This window comes from Lissotriton vulgaris, chromosome 9, assembly GCF_964263255.1.
Source record: "Lissotriton vulgaris chromosome 9, aLisVul1.2, whole genome shotgun sequence".
Taxonomy (NCBI): Eukaryota; Metazoa; Chordata; class Amphibia; order Caudata; family Salamandridae; genus Lissotriton; species Lissotriton vulgaris.
The window spans coordinates 558,194,449-558,213,201 of record NC_141697.1 but is presented as its reverse complement, the minus strand read 5'-3'; the positions used below and the strand labels follow the sequence as shown (position 1 = coordinate 558,213,201).

The following is an 18,753-nucleotide window of genomic DNA, read 5'->3' as shown; positions in this document are numbered from 1 at the left end:
GGATCTTGCAAAGAACAATACGTTCACGGGCCTGACATTGAGGCTTTATTGACCTTAAGGTATATGTCAGTGGACGTGGGTGATCTGTAATGGAATAACAGTGTTTCCAGTCTTGGATGATGCTGCTGGCCTTTGAAACTTTCAAAAACATAATTTACCCCAAATTTCTTCCCAAAGTAAGACCCTAGTGCTAACCACACAATGGTTCATTAAAGGTTGCGATCCACAAATGTGAGGCACTTTTTTTGGGGTGCTGGGACAATTTTTTTGTCCCAGTCTGAGCCTGGGGACCGTCTGTTGTTTCTGCAGGCTGTTTAGGGTCACACCATTCCCTAAGTGGTAGGCCTGCGTTGCATGCTGCTGCTCACCAGATGTTTCCTGTCAAATATTTCTGACTACAATTCTTATACCAGTGATATTGGTAGAACCTAAAATTGTTTGGCTTCAGGGGTGCAGCTTTAGAATATCTGAGTAATGGACGCCTTACAACATTCTGCTGGGGACTCCACCATCCTGCATTACGCCACTGTTTTTCTCCTTCTCTGGACTGTGATGGATTATAATTTTTCTCCTTTTAATGTAGCGTAATGAAGTTCCCAGTTCTGACCTCGATTATGTTTTATTTTTCATAATGGCGTGCCTTAAAAATTCTCTATCTCAGTTGACCAAAAACAGGCTGTTGCTGGCACTGCCATCTAGTGGTTAATATAACGCACTGTTACTGTAGCCCGTTGAAGCAGTAAAATCATGTGATAGTATGATCTTTGGAAGTTGTTTAACTTGTTTTTAGCTTCATTCTAGCATACAGATGGTATTTCCATAAAGTGTTTTTAAGTGCAGCACTTAAGTAACTCTTTTGTTTCTCTCTTCCCCCTCCTCGTTTTTCTAGTTTGATAACTTTAAGCGTGTGTTTAAGGTTGTGGAAGAGATGAAAGGCTCTCTTGTTGAGAACATCCAGCATAACTTCCTGCTCTCCGACCGACTTTCCAGGTAAAAAATAAAGTAAATTTCCAGCCATTTGGTTGGAAGTAAGCTCTGTACAAATACTTGCATGTTTTTATCTCAAGTGAGCACAACACAAAACATCCTAGTAATCGACTTTGCAAAAAAAGCTCCTTAGTAACCCTATCACTAAAACCTTTTTTATATAGTATAGTGCTTCATATCAGACTACTGTCATTTCTAGGTGTTCTAAATAGGCGTCACAGCTACACATGTTTATGTTGTGCCAGGCTGGCAGGCAGAGACCGCTTCCCCGAGATTCAAACCCTCTACTTAAGGATTACAGCAGATAGCAGCATGTATTAGACCTGATTATCTTCGTTCTATCAGCTCATTCTAGGCTTGAGGAGTCGGTTTAAGGCTGGGCAATAATAGACGACTGAGTGATGCATCAACAGCAGTGTTTGTTAAGTGGGAGGGGCAGGACAATGACACTTTGCTTGATATGGCAAAAGTAATTTCTATGACCCTGCACGTTTGTCCAACCCTTTAGACGTAATTCTTGTTATATGAACCATGCCCCAATAGGATTTTGACTAGACCTGGGTGGTGAACTCTGCTCCGTTTGCAGAGTTTGTGGTTTTTCTGCGCTCCACGGAGATCGCGGAGTGCAGAAAACTCCGCTTTGCGTAGTGCAGCAGAGTGTTTTACCTGCGAGCATGAACTTCCGCTTGGGTAGAATTTCTACCAGAGGGGCAGTAAGACCAGCGCGAATGGCAGTTCGCACTGCACTCTGCCACTTGCGGACCTCCTCAGAGTTTTTTTTGTAACTTCGCGAAGTTCCGTGTAGCAAAACTCCGCAAACCCACGCTCAGGCCTGATTTTGATGTATTTCCAGCCGGGCCATCATTCTAGAAGTGATTCCCTTGAGAACTTTCCTTTGATGCATGCATATCTTCATGATTCCAGCTTGTCCCCGTATTAAAGTGATCACTTCTATAACAACAGTGCCCCTTCTAAAATATTTTGCTACAGCCCAATTGGCGTCCCTTTAGAAATAAATACTGTCTGAGGTTTTTCTGGGTATAAATATCTCAGACCCCAACATCTTTGTCTGCCTGTCTCTGTTTAGGCACCCCAAAACTGTTGAGCAAATAAAAGCTGCTTCTTTCTCACGCTTATAATTTGAAGACCCTATCAAAGCCTTTCCATTCTATTCTTCATTACTTCAGCTCATTGGCCTTAGATCTACGTGAATCTTACATCCATCCCTTCAAATCCAAAGTTGAGGCAGGAAACTGGTGGCAGTCAAAAGGCAATGAACCAAAAGTGTGTCTGAGCTCTTTACATGAGAACAGTTACTTCTGCATACTGTAGGTTGCACGACAACAGTTACATAGGTTACATTACAAAATGAAAATTTTAGTTGCATTAGAAAAATAAGTCTTAAATAAGATCATATTGCCATAGAATATTATTACATTGTATGTGCTGAATTAAGAGATGACAAAACAAAAGTTAGAGACAGAGGGCCGGTTTTATTTCTTCCAACATGGTTGCCAATAGAGTATAAGAATAGTTAGAGATGGCTACGGATGGTTGACAGTCTAGTTGTTATTAGGAGTATAGGTGCAGCACTTTGTCTCCTTGATGAAGTGGTGCAGGAGAAACAAAATGTCATCTTAATCTCTGCTCGATGGTCTTACCAATTCTATGTTGGCACAGACAGCCATAGGTACCTATGGGAAAAAGTTGGCACCAATGCCTTTGTACAAGCCCACCACTCCATACCAAATCCATCCCAGCTGAAGGCGTGGTCCCAGACTCCTCAACAGTAGTGACTTCGTGCCTCAGGCCACCACACTACTGCCATTAGGCTGGCCCCCTCCCCCAGATGGCCCACCTGTTGGAAGTCTGGAGTCTAGCCTTAACATCGGTGTCCTTGTGCCCAGCTACACCCGACTGAAGAGCTCAAATAAGGAAGAAACTGGTATTGGGTTGCTTGCGTTCCGGCTCAGAGAGCAACTGGCTTGGCAATATGGGCTGGACTGTCCCTATTGAAGCAGGGTCAAGACTGATTTCTATATGGCTGGGTCTAGTCAGTGGTGGCATGGTGGGAAAAAGAACAATTGGTTGAATGCTACCCCAAGCGATTGCCAGTGGTTAGACGTATTTCAACCATCATTTTGTGTGTTTCGTTATCAAGGTTCTACCATTTTTGTCATTAACATATACATAGGCAGATAGCGGTGGCCGGTAAAAGCTCCTAGGTTTAGTTTCAGATGTAGCTTCATCAGGACAGTAGTTAGCTCTGACTTTGTCAACTGTACCTAACGCTTTTTGCAGGGACTATGCTGCCATTGTATTCTTCGCAAACTGTCGCTTTGAAACTGGTAAGAAGAAGCTTCAGTCCTTGACCTTTGAAGACTTTGCCTACTGCGCTGAGCAACTGATCAAGAACTGGACGCTGGGGGCAGTCGGTGAGTGGGATCTCCAGCCTTCTGTTGACTCTCTTGCTCCCTTTGCTGTTTCAGTGCTTATCTCTTCCCTGTTTCTTGCAATCCTTTCTCCCTCTGCTGTTAAGAATAGTGCTTATGTATTTGATGGTTCATTGGCTACCTCTTCTGTTTCATCACATGCAATACCTGGCCTATGATATTGTGTAGAGACCACCATGTGGTGTGTGGATTTCTACTGGTGACGCCCACATGTTACCCTGTTATTCTCAAACTCCTTCTGAGCACAGACTTCCAATAATCTGTCTCCGGTTCCTTGAATAGATAACCTTGCGAATGACATGGACGTGGATTTGGACAAAGAATTTCTGCAGGATTTGAAGGACCTGAAAATACTGATCACAGACAAGGACCTGCTTGATCAACACAAAAGGTAAGAAGAGCCTGTTTAAGGAGGACACGAGCACTGAAATGCTGAATGTATGCAGAGCTTTGTACCCAATAACATAGAGAGCGCAGTTCCCTTTGTCCCCTCGACCTTAACTTTAAGTCAGTAGTTGTGTATTTCTAGTTGCTCAGTTGGGTCATGGACCCCTCTGTTCTAGTCACTTCCAAGGAAAGGATGGTGGCCAGCGCCTCTGTAACAGATTCTATAGACATTCAGCTGCGGTAAGTTGTCTTAAATGCTGCAACTACACACATTTGTATTTAGGTATTTAGGCTCATCATATTTAGTTATTTTTAGCAGTAGCATTTAATCAGCAAATGCTAAATGGTAGTATAATGTTAGTTGATTCTAAATTCCTTTATTCATCAGCTATCTGATTTTTGTTTTACTGCTGCAAACCAAGGACAACAAATCCTTTGAGAGGTTTTCAGCTTAAAATGTTATTAGATTGTTAAACAAAAAAGGTGGGAATTTCGCAGTCATTTAAATCATTCAGCAAAAGCTTCCTCGTGGAAATCTTGTATGGAGTGCTTCTCGCTGAAAAACTCGTTTTCACTGCACGGTTAGAATTTATGTTGACAAAAACCTCCTTTCACCAAACAAACATTTTTTTGGCAAAATTAAATCCCTTCTTCTGGTGAAAGTTTCTGAATTCATAATAAATAAACAAAACATAGGTGCCTTTTGTTTAAGTCTACTAGTTACCAAGCTGTGCTTATGGAGGAGAAATTACTTGTACAAGTGTGTGATCAATGAACCACTCCCTATCAGCCATGAGTTCCTGACGGTAACATCATTGCTTTCTGGTACACTAAGTCCAGTTGTCTGAAAAGTAGTTAATCGAAGTTTTTAAATTGTCAAAAATGAGAGCACAGATTACAGACTAATCACAGCATTTAAATCCCAGTCAAGTGATTGTGGCAAAATTGACATGAAAACCATAGTGTCTCATTGGGTATAACGCTTTAGAGCGGTCCGGGACTGGATGGTGAAAAGTGGTCCAAGTTTAATTCAGATAACACCAGTTATGATCATTGGTAGCAGTGGTGAGTTATGGAGTAATACAGTTTAGCTACTACAGATGGGCGCATGCCCCAACTACTGAAGGAAGTAAAGACCTTGGAGGTCATGTTAGATTTGGACTTCCTCAGCCACAGGTGGCAGTAGGTGCGTTTGCTTGTTAGTTTTTTTTTTCTTTTAGAATTTTACCTTTTCGGAAATCTATGAGTGACTGAAATCTTTATACAGTGTACCATGTATTTTTATATTGCCCCGCCCCCCAATTCTCTCAAATAAGCTTTTGTGATGTCTGCCTGCCTGCTTACGCCGCAGCCATAAAATCATCCTGAATGTAACTAGGTATAGGAAGATGCTGAAAGGGGTATGTGTGTTCTCTTGAGCCTTTTGGTTTGGACCAGCTTTTTACTTGGCATCTCTTTAGCACACTGACGCTGAAGCTACAAACATGTTCCTATCTTAACCTTTTCCATGTATTAAAGATTTTGTTAAAAAAAACTGATTTTATCTCCATGTATGATTTAATGTAATAGTCCTTTATTTGTGTAGCTTCCATTCTCTCCTTCAGCATCAAGAGATGCATACACGGTGCAAGCATCCATAAATGCATAAACATTGTTAGCGACTAGACTCTGTTTCTATGCTTTTTCATTTTTGGTACAACCAGGAGACCTTGAAGGGTCCATGCACGCATTCCATTCCATAAATAAAGAGGAACAAGTTACTAAATTATAAACAAATGTGCCTTCGAGGGATAAGAATTTACATGACCACTACATTAGACAAAATAATTTGACTAACCATTGGGTGCATGTATGGTGGTTCAACCCTAGGCATTATGTGTAGCGCAATAGACAACCTTTTGTTGGACATTCTAATGAAAAAGTAAGTTGGAAACTATAAAGTCTGTCCGCTTGATAGGTCAACAGAGGATATATACAATTGGATTGTGTGTGTGTTGTCGATTTAGTATGGACATGGTGTTCCATGGTTCGGCTCCTTGGTAGCTTGGTGGAGAAATTAAATGACACTGAAGTCCATTTTGTACTAATTTCCTCCATTCTCCAGCCTCAATGCTACAAGTTTCGCCTCACTCTTTTATCATACCTTTCTCTTCCCAGCCTTGTTTGCACGTCCCTGCGAGGGAAAATCAGCATCTTCCATGAAATGGAGACTAACTTCAAGGTAGGTGTGGTGTGTGGTAGGACGACTTGCTGAGAAATTTCATCAGATTTCTGTGTGGTGTGGATGTTACTCTATTATAACCATATGGATATCTCACGCTAAGAATTACAGTACGTCTATGAACATTAAGAGTGTCCAGTGCAGGCATAGTTCAAGAAATCATAGGGAGAAGGGCAATGAGGCTCAAAGGATAAATGACCATGTCACTGGGTGTTTCTTTGGATCCTCAGCTTTTCTCCTTTCCAAACCTTTATGATGGGAAGATATTGAGACATCATTTTCATATCGAAATGTTTTATTTTTTTGTTAAATCTGTTTATTGTTATTTGTAAATTCAACAATACAATAGGCACTTCTTTACAATCAAAATAGCTCTTCAATTATTCACAGGTGTTATTACATCAACAGTGTGGTTCATCGAGGGCGTTATGACAATACATTTAAATTAGTTCGTGGACAGGATACAAGCGCCCAGGTGTGCCTTCCGATTAGGCAACAGGAGTTAACACGCTTCACCCCTCTACAAGGGAAGGGACAAGCTTTGCATATCCATCACAACCCCGAATGATCAGCATGTGCAATAAAACAAAACAAGTAACTACGACACTGTCACCAAATTACATTACCGTTTGCCCCAATTCTCGGCCCCTCCAGCCCAAACCCCCCTCCCCTGCTCCCACCCATTTGACTCGCATGGCTCCTCACCAGGTGTTGCCTCGCCGCTGCATTGCGTAGTGCACCGGAGGATGTGTCTGGTGTGGCGTTCTCTGCGCCCCTGCCCCTCTCGCCTGTTGCGTCAGCCTAGTACCCCGCCGCCCCCTCCTCCATAGCGTCTCCTGTCTCCTGCAGATAATTTAACATGTGTTCCCATCTCTCTGCTATAGGCTCCTTACGGAGACCCATAGTTTCTTCCCTCCGGATGGCTGTCCATGCCGCACGAGCCCATGACAAGAGTGACAGGATCCATGCCCTTTTGTTAGGTGGGTCCCTCGCCTTCCATCTCCTGGTGAGGAGTCGTACTGCCGTCACCATCCCCAGGTTGAGGAATCTAGACAACGCTTTGTCCTTAGGCGGCCTTTTGAAATGGTGCAGGAGATACTCAGGCCAATTGCAAGGGATAATGCGACCGGTGCTCCGTGCAAGTAGTGCATGCATGTCCCTCCAGTAGGTGCCGAGGCTCAGACAATGCCAAAGGATGTGAAGGAGATCTGCGTTCACTTCTCCGCATCTGGGGCAAGACGCGTCCACTCTGTGATAGTATTTATTTACTAAGTCCGGGGTTAGATAGGCCCTGTGCACTATGTATACTTGAATTTGGCGGAAACTCCTATTTCTGGGAATGCGGACCGGGCTTTTTAGGATCTTTTCCCATTCTCTGTCTGCTAACGCTCGTCCCATGTCTCTCTCCCATTTCACCCGTAGCGGGGCTAAGTCCTGCTCCGTATGCGTCTGTAGGGATGCAGCAAACCATTTGACTAAATGCCTGCCTCTGCCCATAACGTGTAGGTACTGTACCGTCAAATGCTGCGTCGGCTCTTCCGCAACATCGCCCCATTTAGCCGCCATATGTACCGTTAGGGACCTGTGCATTAGGAAGCCCCCTGGGGGAAGCCCTGCGTCCGCGACTAGCGACTTATAGGGTATCAACACTCCATCCTGGTACAGGTCGCCCAGCGTCTGGACATCCACCTCGTGCCATTGCTCTAACATGGAGTGCGTGAGTGTCCCCCCGCCTCCGGGCGAGCCCGCCAGGGGCACCGCAGGCGCATAAGAGCACACCCCCCTCGTGAGGTACAGTGCCCTGCGGAAGCATTTGAATGCTACCGCCAACAGTAGTGGAGTGGGGCGCGTCAGTGCCGCTAGTGGATGAAATAGTGCAGTGATCCGCTCCAGCGTATACGGTGGGCCAGCCATAGCATTATCTTCCCTTCCCCTGTCTGCCAGCCAGCGGACGACCCATTGGAGCTGTGCCGCCAGGTAATAGTGCTCAAAGCAGGAAGCAGCTAGCCCGCCCCTGTCTGTGGGTAAAAACAAAGTGCTAGGCGGTGTCTAGACGCACCCCAGATAAAGTCTCGTAAAATCTGATTGAGACTAGAGAAGAAGACGCGGGCAGGAAGAGTGGGAGGTTCGCGAAATAATAGAGGAGACGAGGGAGCATTACCATTTTAGCGAGGGCCACTCTGCCTGTGGGCGACAGCGGGAGCGTGGACCAGAAGCCTATCTGGGCCCTGAGCGCCGTCACTGTAGATCCGTCTGCTGACAGTAAATCTGGATCCCCAGATATTTGAATGTGGCCGCCTGCCATTGGACTCTCGTGCCGTGGAGGCTATACTCCGGGTTTGCCACCACCTCTCCAAAAGCATAAAGGCACGACTTGCCCACATTGACTCGGAGGCCCAAGAGATCAGCGAAGCGGCTCAGCAATGGGGCCAGTAGGTCCGGTATGCGACTCACGTCTCGGACAAAGACCAGTAAATCATCAGCGTACAACGACACTTGATGAACCCTGTCGCCTAGCGGGATACCATCTGTCAGAAGTTGTCTCATGGCCGCAGCCAAGGGCTCCATCGCCAAAGCGAAAAGCAGTGGCGACCGGGGGCAACCCTGCCGGGTACCTCTACCTACCGCCACTGCCTCCGAGACATACGGTCCCATCTGGACACGGACCCCGGGGTTGTTGTACAGAAGCCCTACCATCTGTAGGAAGTTGTCGTGTATCCCATACGCCTCCAATACTGCCGACAGGTATCCCCACTCTAGGCAATCAAAAACCTTTTCTAAGTCTAGCACCAGGCATCCCGCCCTGGGCCAGGCCGACGTTGCTTCCACTGCTACCCGGAAGTACCTCCTAAGGTTTAGGGATGTAGATCTTGCTGGTACGAAACCATTCTGATCTTGGTGCACTAAGTCGGAACCACCGGCGCCAGCCGCTCTGCGAGGAGCTTGGCGAACACCTTATAATCAGTTCTCAGCATCGCCAGCGGGTGGTAGGAGCCTAAGGACATGGGATCCCTGTCGGGCTTGGGTAAGGACACTAAAAACGCTTTCCTCAGGGAAGATGGGAGCCGGCCGGCGTCCACTGATGCCTTATACACTCGGAGGAGATTAGGCACCAGGATATCACTGTTCGCTTTATAATATTCAGCCGGCAGACTGTCCGGTCCCGATGTCTTCCCAGACGCCAGCGCTCGGATTACGCCCCCCACTTCCTCCAATGTCAGTGGTGCACCGAGCTCCTCGTTCTGGCTGTCCTCAACAGTAGACAGAGTGACCGACTCCAGAAATTCCGCCAGCCGGTGTGTGCGACCAGTGCTTCGTGACCTGTAGAGTTCCTGATGGTGATCTGTCAGCGTCCGGTGTATTTCGCGCTGCGTGTACACCACCGATCCGTCGTTGGAACGGATGGCACCAATCGGAGCCATGCGTTCTGCTTTTTGGACTAGCCAGGCAAGCAAGCGGCCAGCCCTGTCTGCCTTTGAGTGTGGCTCGCGATGTCCGTGGCCCAGGTCGTTGCTTATGTTCACTGCACCCATTGTCGCAACCGCCTCTAGGGCCTCCTGTTGCTCCTGCCGCATTTTCTCCGGGCTCGGGGCGGCCTGTCCCAAACCTGCGCTCCGCTGGGTCTCCCTCTTCCTCCTCCGCCTCCTGGAATGCTGCTCCTGCCAACCACCTTCTTCTGAGCCCGCCGGTCGCGGTCCCGACCATCGCCCCGTTTCTTCCAGCCAGTCCCAAACTTCTGACGGGGCCTCAAAGAAGCGCGTGCCCTCCTTGGTGACCACTCTCAAACGGGAGGGGAAGAGTAGTGAATAGGGCAGGTCTAGTTCTCTCAGTTGCTTCTTCACTTCCAGATACGAGCCACGCCTCCTCTGAACTGTCGCCGTATAGTCCGGGAAGAACAGGACTTGGCTGTTGCCCACTTTGAGGTCTCCCATCTTCCGAGTTTCACGAAGCACTGCATCGCGGTCCCGATAGTTGAGGAGTTTAAAAAGGAACGGACGGGGCCGAATTCCAGGCCTCTGGGCTTGCGCTGGCACCCTATGTGCTTTTTCCACTATGAAATGCGGCGACAGTGTTCCGACCGGTAGAAGTGCCCGCAGCCAGTCTTCCCCGTATTGTTCGGGGTTCTTCCCTTCTTCCCCCTCTGGCAGACCCACTACCCGGACATTACTGCGCCGGGAGCGCCCTTCTGCGTCCTCCGCACGATCCTCCAGCGCATGAACCCTATCGACTAGATCCTGCAAAGCAGAGGCATGGCTGTGTACCACCGGCTGCAGTTCCTGGACTGTTTGGCGCTGCGCGGCGACTGACTCCGTCAGTTTGCGGTGATCCGCATGCAGCAGCGTGAAGTCGGAAGTGACTTTGTCGAGTCGCGCTTCCAGGAAAGTCTTGGTTTGTGCTAAGGTAGTCCGCTCCACCGCCGCCAAGACAGTGTCCATTTTGGCTGCCAGGGCTGTTGCGGGTTCCATCTCTATCCGCCGCTGATCCTGTGGCGTGTCGGGGCCACCCGGACCCTGCTGCTTTGACTGCGGCTTGTCTCTCAGCCTGCCCATTGCGAGCTGCTGCGCCGTGGACATAAACGCTCCAGGCGGTGGATCAACGGTAGCGGCGGTGGGGCCCCCGAACCTACCAGGCTCGCTGCACTCGCCAGGGGGGGGTCAATGTTGCGTGGCAATCGATGACTAGCGGGTCCAGGTGCGTCCACCTCAGCCTAATGCGTCGTTGAGTCGTTAGAGGACGATCCGATTTCGATCTCGTATTGTGCGCCCCAGTCCCAGGAGGTGTGTAGGTGCAGCCAGTTCTCACAGGAGTCTCACCGCTTCAGCAGTATAGAGAGTTCCCCTCCTCTCGGGTCCTCACCACCGACTCGGCCACCGCGTCCAGAGGTGCCAGCAGGTGGCATACACAACTGATACAGTCAAAGGGCGGGGGCCTCTCTTCCTGTGGGCGGCCGAAATGGCTCCCGGGGCAAGATAGCGCATTCTGCTGCCCGCCTCGCCCTCTTCGCCACTCGGCCTTGGCCTTCGCTGCCCCCGCTGTACCTCTGACACTCCCGTCGGTGTCCGATGTTCCCGCAGCTTTTGGAGAGCTAGTGTTCTGTGCCCCTGGCCTCAGTGACTTCCCAGGTAGCTGTGAGTTCCGGCCGTGCGTATAATGCGGGCGCCCACCAGCGACAGGTTGCGCTCTTACCGGTCGCCGCCTCTGTGCTCCGCTGGGGGCCGTCAGCCTTCCACCACCGCCTCAGGACTTGCGACCAGCCCCCGGCCGCTGCAGCTTCAGGAGGACTCAATGCTGTCTGCCCTACCAGTATCCTGTAGGGCCATCTGCCACGAGGCCCCACCTCGCGGCCTCTCGTCGCAGCTTGTGTGCTGACAGCAAACCTTCCCCCTGGTGTTTCCCGAGTAGCGCGGTCTCTGACTGCGGCGTCAGGTGGGGTGTTCAGGTTTGCTCAATTAGGCAGGACAACCAAATGCTGACAGCAATCCCCTTTCAAGTATTCCACGGGCAGACTAGTGGCAGGCGTGTGATCTGCATCTCAAGAGGTAGGGCCGTGTGCTGACAAGTGCGTGTGGGCCGCGGAAGGCCTCCGTTAGTGGGCAGCTGTGATGGGGCAGTCAGGGGCTGTGCACTGGCTGGTGTTGTGTTCCTGGAGGCCCGCCCCGACGCCCTGGGCGTGTGGCGCGCTAGTCATGTGACTCCCTATAATAAAAAGAGGTCTCGCACGCACGCAGGCATTCTGAGGCGCGCAGACCGAGCAACAAAGTTATTCCCAGTGTCCGACTGAGTTAATTCTAGGGCCACGTGTTAGGCCTAGTCAGGATTAGATGCCCCGGAGTGTAGGTCCCAGATTGATACCCCTAGGGCACTCATTTCCCCACCACCGGACACAACAATTGGCGACGAGGGTGGTTGCCGACCCCTCGCTCGGGGTGTGTGTGTGCCCACTCTCGTGTGAGGCGGCTGCGAGCGTTGCCAATCGCTCGTGGTGCTCGTGCCTTGCTGTCCCACACACCCCCGCACAGCGCGCCTGGAGAGACGACGACTTCCACCCCTGGCACTTTGAAGGTGAGCGGCGCTGCCCAACGCTGACCTGCCGCGCATCGTGGCCCGATTGGTCGTGTGCGGCCTTTCTCCCGCAGGACCTCCCCGTCCGGTGCCGCACCGAGCCCGGTGGCACGTGCGTGAGGCGCACCTCGGCCCGCCTGGCGAGGCGATCTGGGCGGCGACCGGTACTGCCTGGCTGCTCGAGGGGAAGCGGTGTCTGCCCGTCCCGAGGCGCACCATCGCCATCCGATACCGGAGCGCCGGTCGCACGCGCTCCGCTGCCTCTGCTGAGGGGCACACCGCGGTCACTGTCCGCACTGCCGGTGGACATCGACACGTCCTTACAAGGCCACAGCCGTCAGCGACTTCCTCAGAGTGCCACATCGGACCTCACCTCGGCCGGCCACGGGCCTGATCAAGCGCGTCCTGGGCGATGGCTACCATTCCGCCCATTGAACCGTTTGTGGTGGAGGGTGCGCCCTCCACTCTCGCTCCGAAATGGAAGGAATGGGTGGACAGGCTCCTAATATTCTTTGAAGCCACGAAGGTCCACAAGGAACAAAAACGTGCCATGGTTCTCCACCTTGGCGGCAAAGACATTCACTCCATTGCTCGGACCCTCACGGAGGCGACCCCCAAGACTCATCATACCCTGATTAACACTCTCAATGCGCACTTTGAGCCCATGGCGAACCAGGACTACGAACGGTTTGTCTTCCGACAAGCACGGCAACTGCCGGAAGAGTCACTGGACGCATACCACACCAGACTTAAGAAACTGGCACTAACTTGTGGGTTCCAGGATGTAACGGAGGAGATCAGGGGACAGATAATACAGGGGTGCGCTCCTGCAAAATTGCGAGAGAGGATCCTGGAGGAATCGGGGAAGCCTCTGCCCGACATCCTCACCCTTGGCCGCACGAAGGAGCTTTCCAAGGCCAGGGCGGCACACATGGAGGCTGCGCTTCAAGCCAACGTGAAGGTGGAACCGATCAACAAGCTACAGGTCCAAACACCGTCCAAATGGCACAAAAGAACGACACCCACCCAAGGCGGGGCATCAGGACAGTCATGCGGTTACTGTGGAGGCCCGCGACACCCGGCACCAGAATGTCCAGCACGGGGCAAGAGATGCTCAGGATGTGGCAAGATGAACCATTTCGAAAAAGTGTGCCGGTCCAAAAGGTTCCGCAAGCCACGCCAAACGGTGCAGACGGTCGTGGAAGGTGAGCCCAGCAACAGCGACATGGATGACGATGATGAAGAGGAGCGGTCCGTGCACAAGGTGCACATGATCGGCACCGCCACCAGACGCACCAGGACACTGCCCCAATGCTCCATCCAGGTGGCGGATCAGGAGATCATGGCGGTAGTGGACACAGGCGCGTCCATAAACCTTATGAGCGCGTCTCTCTACAGAACCATGCTTACACCTCCGAGCCTCAGCCCCACCCCCATCACTGTGTTTGCCTATGGTCAAGACATCCCGCTCCGGATCCGTGGGAAGTTCAGAGCGGCAGTCCGCCATGGGGACAAAGTCACAAGAGCCAACATCTTCGTGTCGGAAGAGGGCCAAGGCATGCTCCTGAGCTGCTGAACAGCCGAAGGCCTGGGGGTGGTCACATTTGCCTTTGGAGTACATGAAGAGTTGGTGCAACAACTACTTATGGACTTTCCGGACCTATTTGAAGGCATTGGATGCTTCAAGGGCCGGGAGATACATCTGCACGTGGACCCTACAGTGCAACCTGTGGCCTTGCGACACCGTCGCATTGCATTCCACCTTCGGCCGCTAGTGGAAGAAGAACTGCACAAGCTGGAAGCGGCCGGAATAATCGAGAAAGTATCAGGCCCCACCCCCTGGGTTTCGCCCATTGTGGTCACGCGGAAACCGAAACAGCCGGGAGCAGTCCGGATCTGCGTAGATATGCGCCTCCCAAATGCTGCCATCAAACGGGAGCGCCATATCACCCCCACAATAGATGACTTAATCGGGGAAATGTCCGGATCCTGCTGGTTTTCCAAACTTGACCTCCGTGCGGGGTACCATCAGCTGGTGTTAGATAAGGAGTCAAGAAATATCACCACCTTCTCCACCCATATTGGACTCCGCAGGTACACCAGACTTAGTTTTGGGATCTCTAGTGCGGCTGAAGTTTTCCAAAATGTCATTCAGGAACTGATTGCCGGCATACCTGGAGTGATAAATGTCTGCGATGACATCATGGTGCATGCCCGAACAATCTCAGAACACAATCACCGGCTGGCCCAAGTATTCCGTAGGCTCCGCGGGGCGGGGCTCACACTGCATCGAGACAAGTGTGAATTTTTGCGGACCAAGATAGGGTTCTTCGGATATGTGTTCTCAGCTGATGGCGTCAACCCCGATCCTGACAAAGTAAAAGACATCAAGGATGCGCCACCACCCACGACGGTCACCGAAGTCAGGAGCTTTCTTGGCATGGTAAACTACTGTGGTCGCTTCATCAAGGACCTAGCCAACCTAACTCTCCCGCTGCGTGAGCTTACTAAGGACTCCACTCCGTGGAGCTGGGGACCGGAGCAGGAGAAGGCGTTCCAAGACATCAAGGCCTCCCTTTCCAGTAACACCACGCTGGCCTTCTTTGACCCTCGAAATACCACACTAATCGCGGTAGATGCCGGACCGGCGGGGCTGGGGGCCGTACTGATGCAAAGGCCGAGGGATGAAATAGACTGGACCCCAGTTGCCTTCGCCAGTAGGTCCCTCACGGACACAGAACAAAGATACTCACAGATTGAAAAAGAAGCAATTGCAATTCATTGGGGATGTCGACACTTCCACCTGTATGTCTATGGGAAGCCATTCACGGTGGTGACCAACCACAAGCCGCTGGTGGCTCTGTTCTCAGGGACTTCATCGAAACCACCCCCAAGAATAGAGAAATGGCTATTGCAACTGCAGGAATACAACTGCAACATTGAGTATCAACCGGGAGCGAACAACCCGGCAGACTATTTATCGCGTCATCCCAGGCCCGCCACTCCGGAGGAGATGGATGAGGCGGAAGAAACAGAAGCGTATGTGAAGTGGGTGGTGGCCAGGTCATGCCCGCGCCCCATATCCCTGGAAGACGTTGTGAGCGCCACGGCCCAAGACGCCTGCATACAGCGGGTCAAGGACCTCCTTCGGACTGCCAACTGGCATAAAGCCAAGGAGAGCTGGAAGGCGCTCACCCCGGAGGCTCAGAAAATCATGGAGAGCTTATACCATGTCAGGGATGAACTCAATGAAGACATGGCGGGATGTCTGCTGCGAGGGCATCATCTAGTAATACCCACGGCTCTCACGGGACAAGTAATACAACTAGCCCATGTAGGTCACCAGGGGATGGTCAAGACCAAGGCCCGGCTGCGAACCAAAGTATGGTTTCCCCTCATGGACGACATGGTGGAGAGCATGGTGAGGTCGTGCACTGCCTGCCAAGTCACGGGAGAAGCTTCCAGGGAAGCCCCCATCATTGTAGAGCCCCGACCCCAAGGACCCTGGGAGCGGGTCAGTATGGATTTTGGCAGTCTCCCGGACGGAAGACACACGCTGGTGATGATAGATGACCATTCAAAGTACCCAGAAGTGGAAATCGTGACAAGCACCAGTGCAGACTGTGTGATCCCCAAAATGGAAAAGATTGTCGCCACTCATGGTGCCATGAAGGAGCTTCGAACGGACAATGGACCCCCATTCCAAGGGCAGGACTTTGCTACCTATCTGTCATCTCTGGGGACCCGCCACAGGCGCATAACACCTCGGTGGCCGCAAGCCAATGGGGAAGCCGAGAGGTTTATGAGGACACTGAACAAAGTCATCCGCATTGCTCACGATAAGGGACAGTCCGTGGAAATGGCCATTTTCACTTTTCTTCAAAGCTACCGCCAGACCCCACACTCCACAACGGGGGTCGCCCCGGCACATCTTCTCCTAGGGCGAGTAGTGAAGGACTCCATTCCTCATCATCCACAGTGGTCACCTGAGGTGGTAAACGAAGAGGCTGTCGCGAAGAAAAGAAAAACCACGTTTGCCAAAATCAGCCAAAAACGACGGGCGGTCCCACCCCAATTCAGACGAGGAGATGTGGTGCTTCTTCGCAACCGCATAACTAGTGGCAAGTTCAGTCTCAATTATGAGAAGAGACCGTGGCGAGTGGTTGGGGTGAAAGGCACCCGTCTTACAGTGATCCGAGGACGAGAGATGGTGACTCGCAATGTATCTCACTTCAAATTGTTTCACTCTGCAGCCACAGAGTCAGAGCATCGGCAGAGTGTTGAACAAACTGAAACTGCAACTAACGCACCCAATGTTGAATCAACAGCCAGTCACAAGGTCAGTCAAAGTAGCGATCTGAGAGCAGCAAGTGAAGAAGTGGGAGGTGACGCGGAGGCCCTCGAGGAGGCCCCAGATCCGGAGGGGGCCGACAGAGAGGCGCCAAGTCCCGAGTCAGAGGCTGGAGCGGAAATGCTGAATCACAGGGGGTCGCAGCGCCGATTGAGAAACAATCCCACTCCCTCCGGCTGGTTACGAGACTACTTCACGTAAGACTGTTCCCATTTGAATATCCATATAGCAGAACAGACCAGTAGATATGATGGTGCTGCAATCAAAGGACGCTGAAAGTGTTTGTCCCAATGTTAACTGAGACTGTTTGAAAACGGTTGAGTTTGGTTTTTGCTGTGTTCTGGTTTTTCCTTATTTTAGGAGGAATGTTGTGTTCCTGGAGGCCCGCCCCCGACGCCCTGGGCGTGTGGCGCGCTAGTCATGTGACTCCCTATAATAAAAAGAGGTCTCGCACGCACGCAGGTATTCTGAGGCGCGCAGACCGAGCAACAAAGTTATTCCCAGTGTCCGACTGAGTTAATTCTAGGGCCACGTGTTAGGCCTAGTCAGGATTAGATGCCCCGGAGTGTAGGTCCCAGATTGATAGCCCTAGGGCACTCATTTCCCCACCACCGGACACAACAGCTGGCACCAAGCTCTCGGCATTTGTCCCTTTATTTTAAACGTTTGCGGGCCGCAATCAGCAGCGTCTCGCCAGAGGTGCCCTGAGTCAGCAGTTCAGACGGGCCCCTCCGTCTTTGCAGCAATTGCACAGTGTCTGGGGTTAGCAGCGCTTGTGGTCAGAGGGCCTAGCGCTGAATTTTAGGGGGGGGCTGGGGCCTCTCACTGCATGAGCTCTCAAAATGGCGCCTGAATTAAAATGTCGCCTCCGGAACTGTCCATTGCCAGCTTCACCCTTGCGCCGCCGCCTACGTCTTCCACCGCTCTGCCGTGCCCCTCAACCGGTCCCGTGGCTCTAGGCGCCTCGCAGCAGGGCACGTCCTCTCACCAGTGCTGGGCCTTTTCCCGATCACCCGCCTCCAGGGCTCCGCAGCTCACCTCAGGGGCTTCAGGGATCTCTGGCTGCCACTCGCGCCGGACTGTCAACGCTCCTCACACTCAGCAGAGGAGCGGAACTCTCCCTTCCCGTCGTCCGTCCCCGGGGCCCGCCAGCAGCTGAGTCCTCACCCCCGCCTCTCGCCCTGGCCTGCCGTGAAGTTGCCAGACGGCGGCTCACCTTCCGGCTCCACGTACGGGCGCCTCTGGACTCCTCTTCCCAGCCTGCCGGCGGCTTTGCGGGCTAACCGGCCGCTCGGTCCGGGGCCTCCTCTGCACCTCCCCGGCGCACTCCGTAGCCCGCAGTCGCGGTCAGGCTTCCTCCTCTACTTCCACATTGCTGGAGTCAGGGCCCCCTCTCCTCTCTGAGGCCCGGCTAGTCTTCGCGCCTTCACCGCTTTTGCCAGCTACTCCCACACAGCGGGGTGTTCCCGGCGCCCCAGCCGTGCCTCACGACTCTGGGCACACCGGTGAGGTCCCCAGGCGATCCCGCAACCGCTCCGTTCGGTGCTGGTAAGTTCAATTCACACTATCCGGGGAAATGTAGGATAAGTTAGGGCCTCACTGACAGAGCTCTAGTGAGTTGCGTCCGCGATGCTGCCTGGCTGGTAGCCCTGGGCGAAGAACTACGCTCCGTTCGCGGATTTTGCGGAGTTTCGGCAACTCCGCGCTCCGCGGAGAACGCGAAGTTGTCGAATACTCCGCAAACTGCTGCGTAGCGTAGTTCTCACGCGCTCAATAGCATTTTCGCGTGCGCGAGGATGCTTGTCGGTAAGATCGAGTTGCCGAACACGCAGAAACTGCAATCTGGCACAGAATAACTCGCGAACACGTTAGTAGTAACTGGAAATAAGGGGACGCGAGCGGGCGGGACAAACCTCATGGGTAACTTCGCGTGCTACACATCCCGAGCATGCAGGCAATCAATCAATCAATCAATCAGGATATTTGTATAGCGCGCTACTCACCCAGAGGGTCTCAAGGCGCTTGGGGGAGGGGGGTCCGCTACTGCTCGAACAGCCATGTCTTGAGTTGCTTCCTGAAGCAGAGGTGGTCTTGGGTCAGGCAGAGGTGGATGGGGAGGGAGTTCCAAGTCTTGGCTGCCAGGTAGGAGAAGGATCTTCCTCCCATGGTGGATCTTCGGATGCGTGGCACGGTGGCGAGGGCGTGGCTGGTCGATCGTAGCTGGCGGGTGGGAGTGTAGAAGGTCAGGCGGTTGTTGAGGTACCTGGGGCCCAGGTCGTGGAGGGTCTTGT

General features: G+C 52.0%; 1 protein-coding gene across 2 annotated transcripts in view; it reads left to right on the top strand.

The window, feature by feature from the left end:
* FIBP (FGF1 intracellular binding protein) overlaps positions 1-18,753 on the top strand; it is a 155,001-nt gene that overhangs the window by 70,406 nt on the left and 65,842 nt on the right. For both annotated transcript variants that reach the window (XM_086938077.1, XM_086938078.1), the window contains 4 exons: positions 890-990; positions 3,289-3,422; positions 3,723-3,831; positions 5,985-6,048. In XM_086938077.1, coding sequence (XP_086794203.1) covers positions 890-990; positions 3,289-3,422; positions 3,723-3,831; positions 5,985-6,048 — 408 coding nt within the window. The remainder of the gene's footprint in view (positions 1-889; positions 991-3,288; positions 3,423-3,722; positions 3,832-5,984; positions 6,049-18,753) is intronic.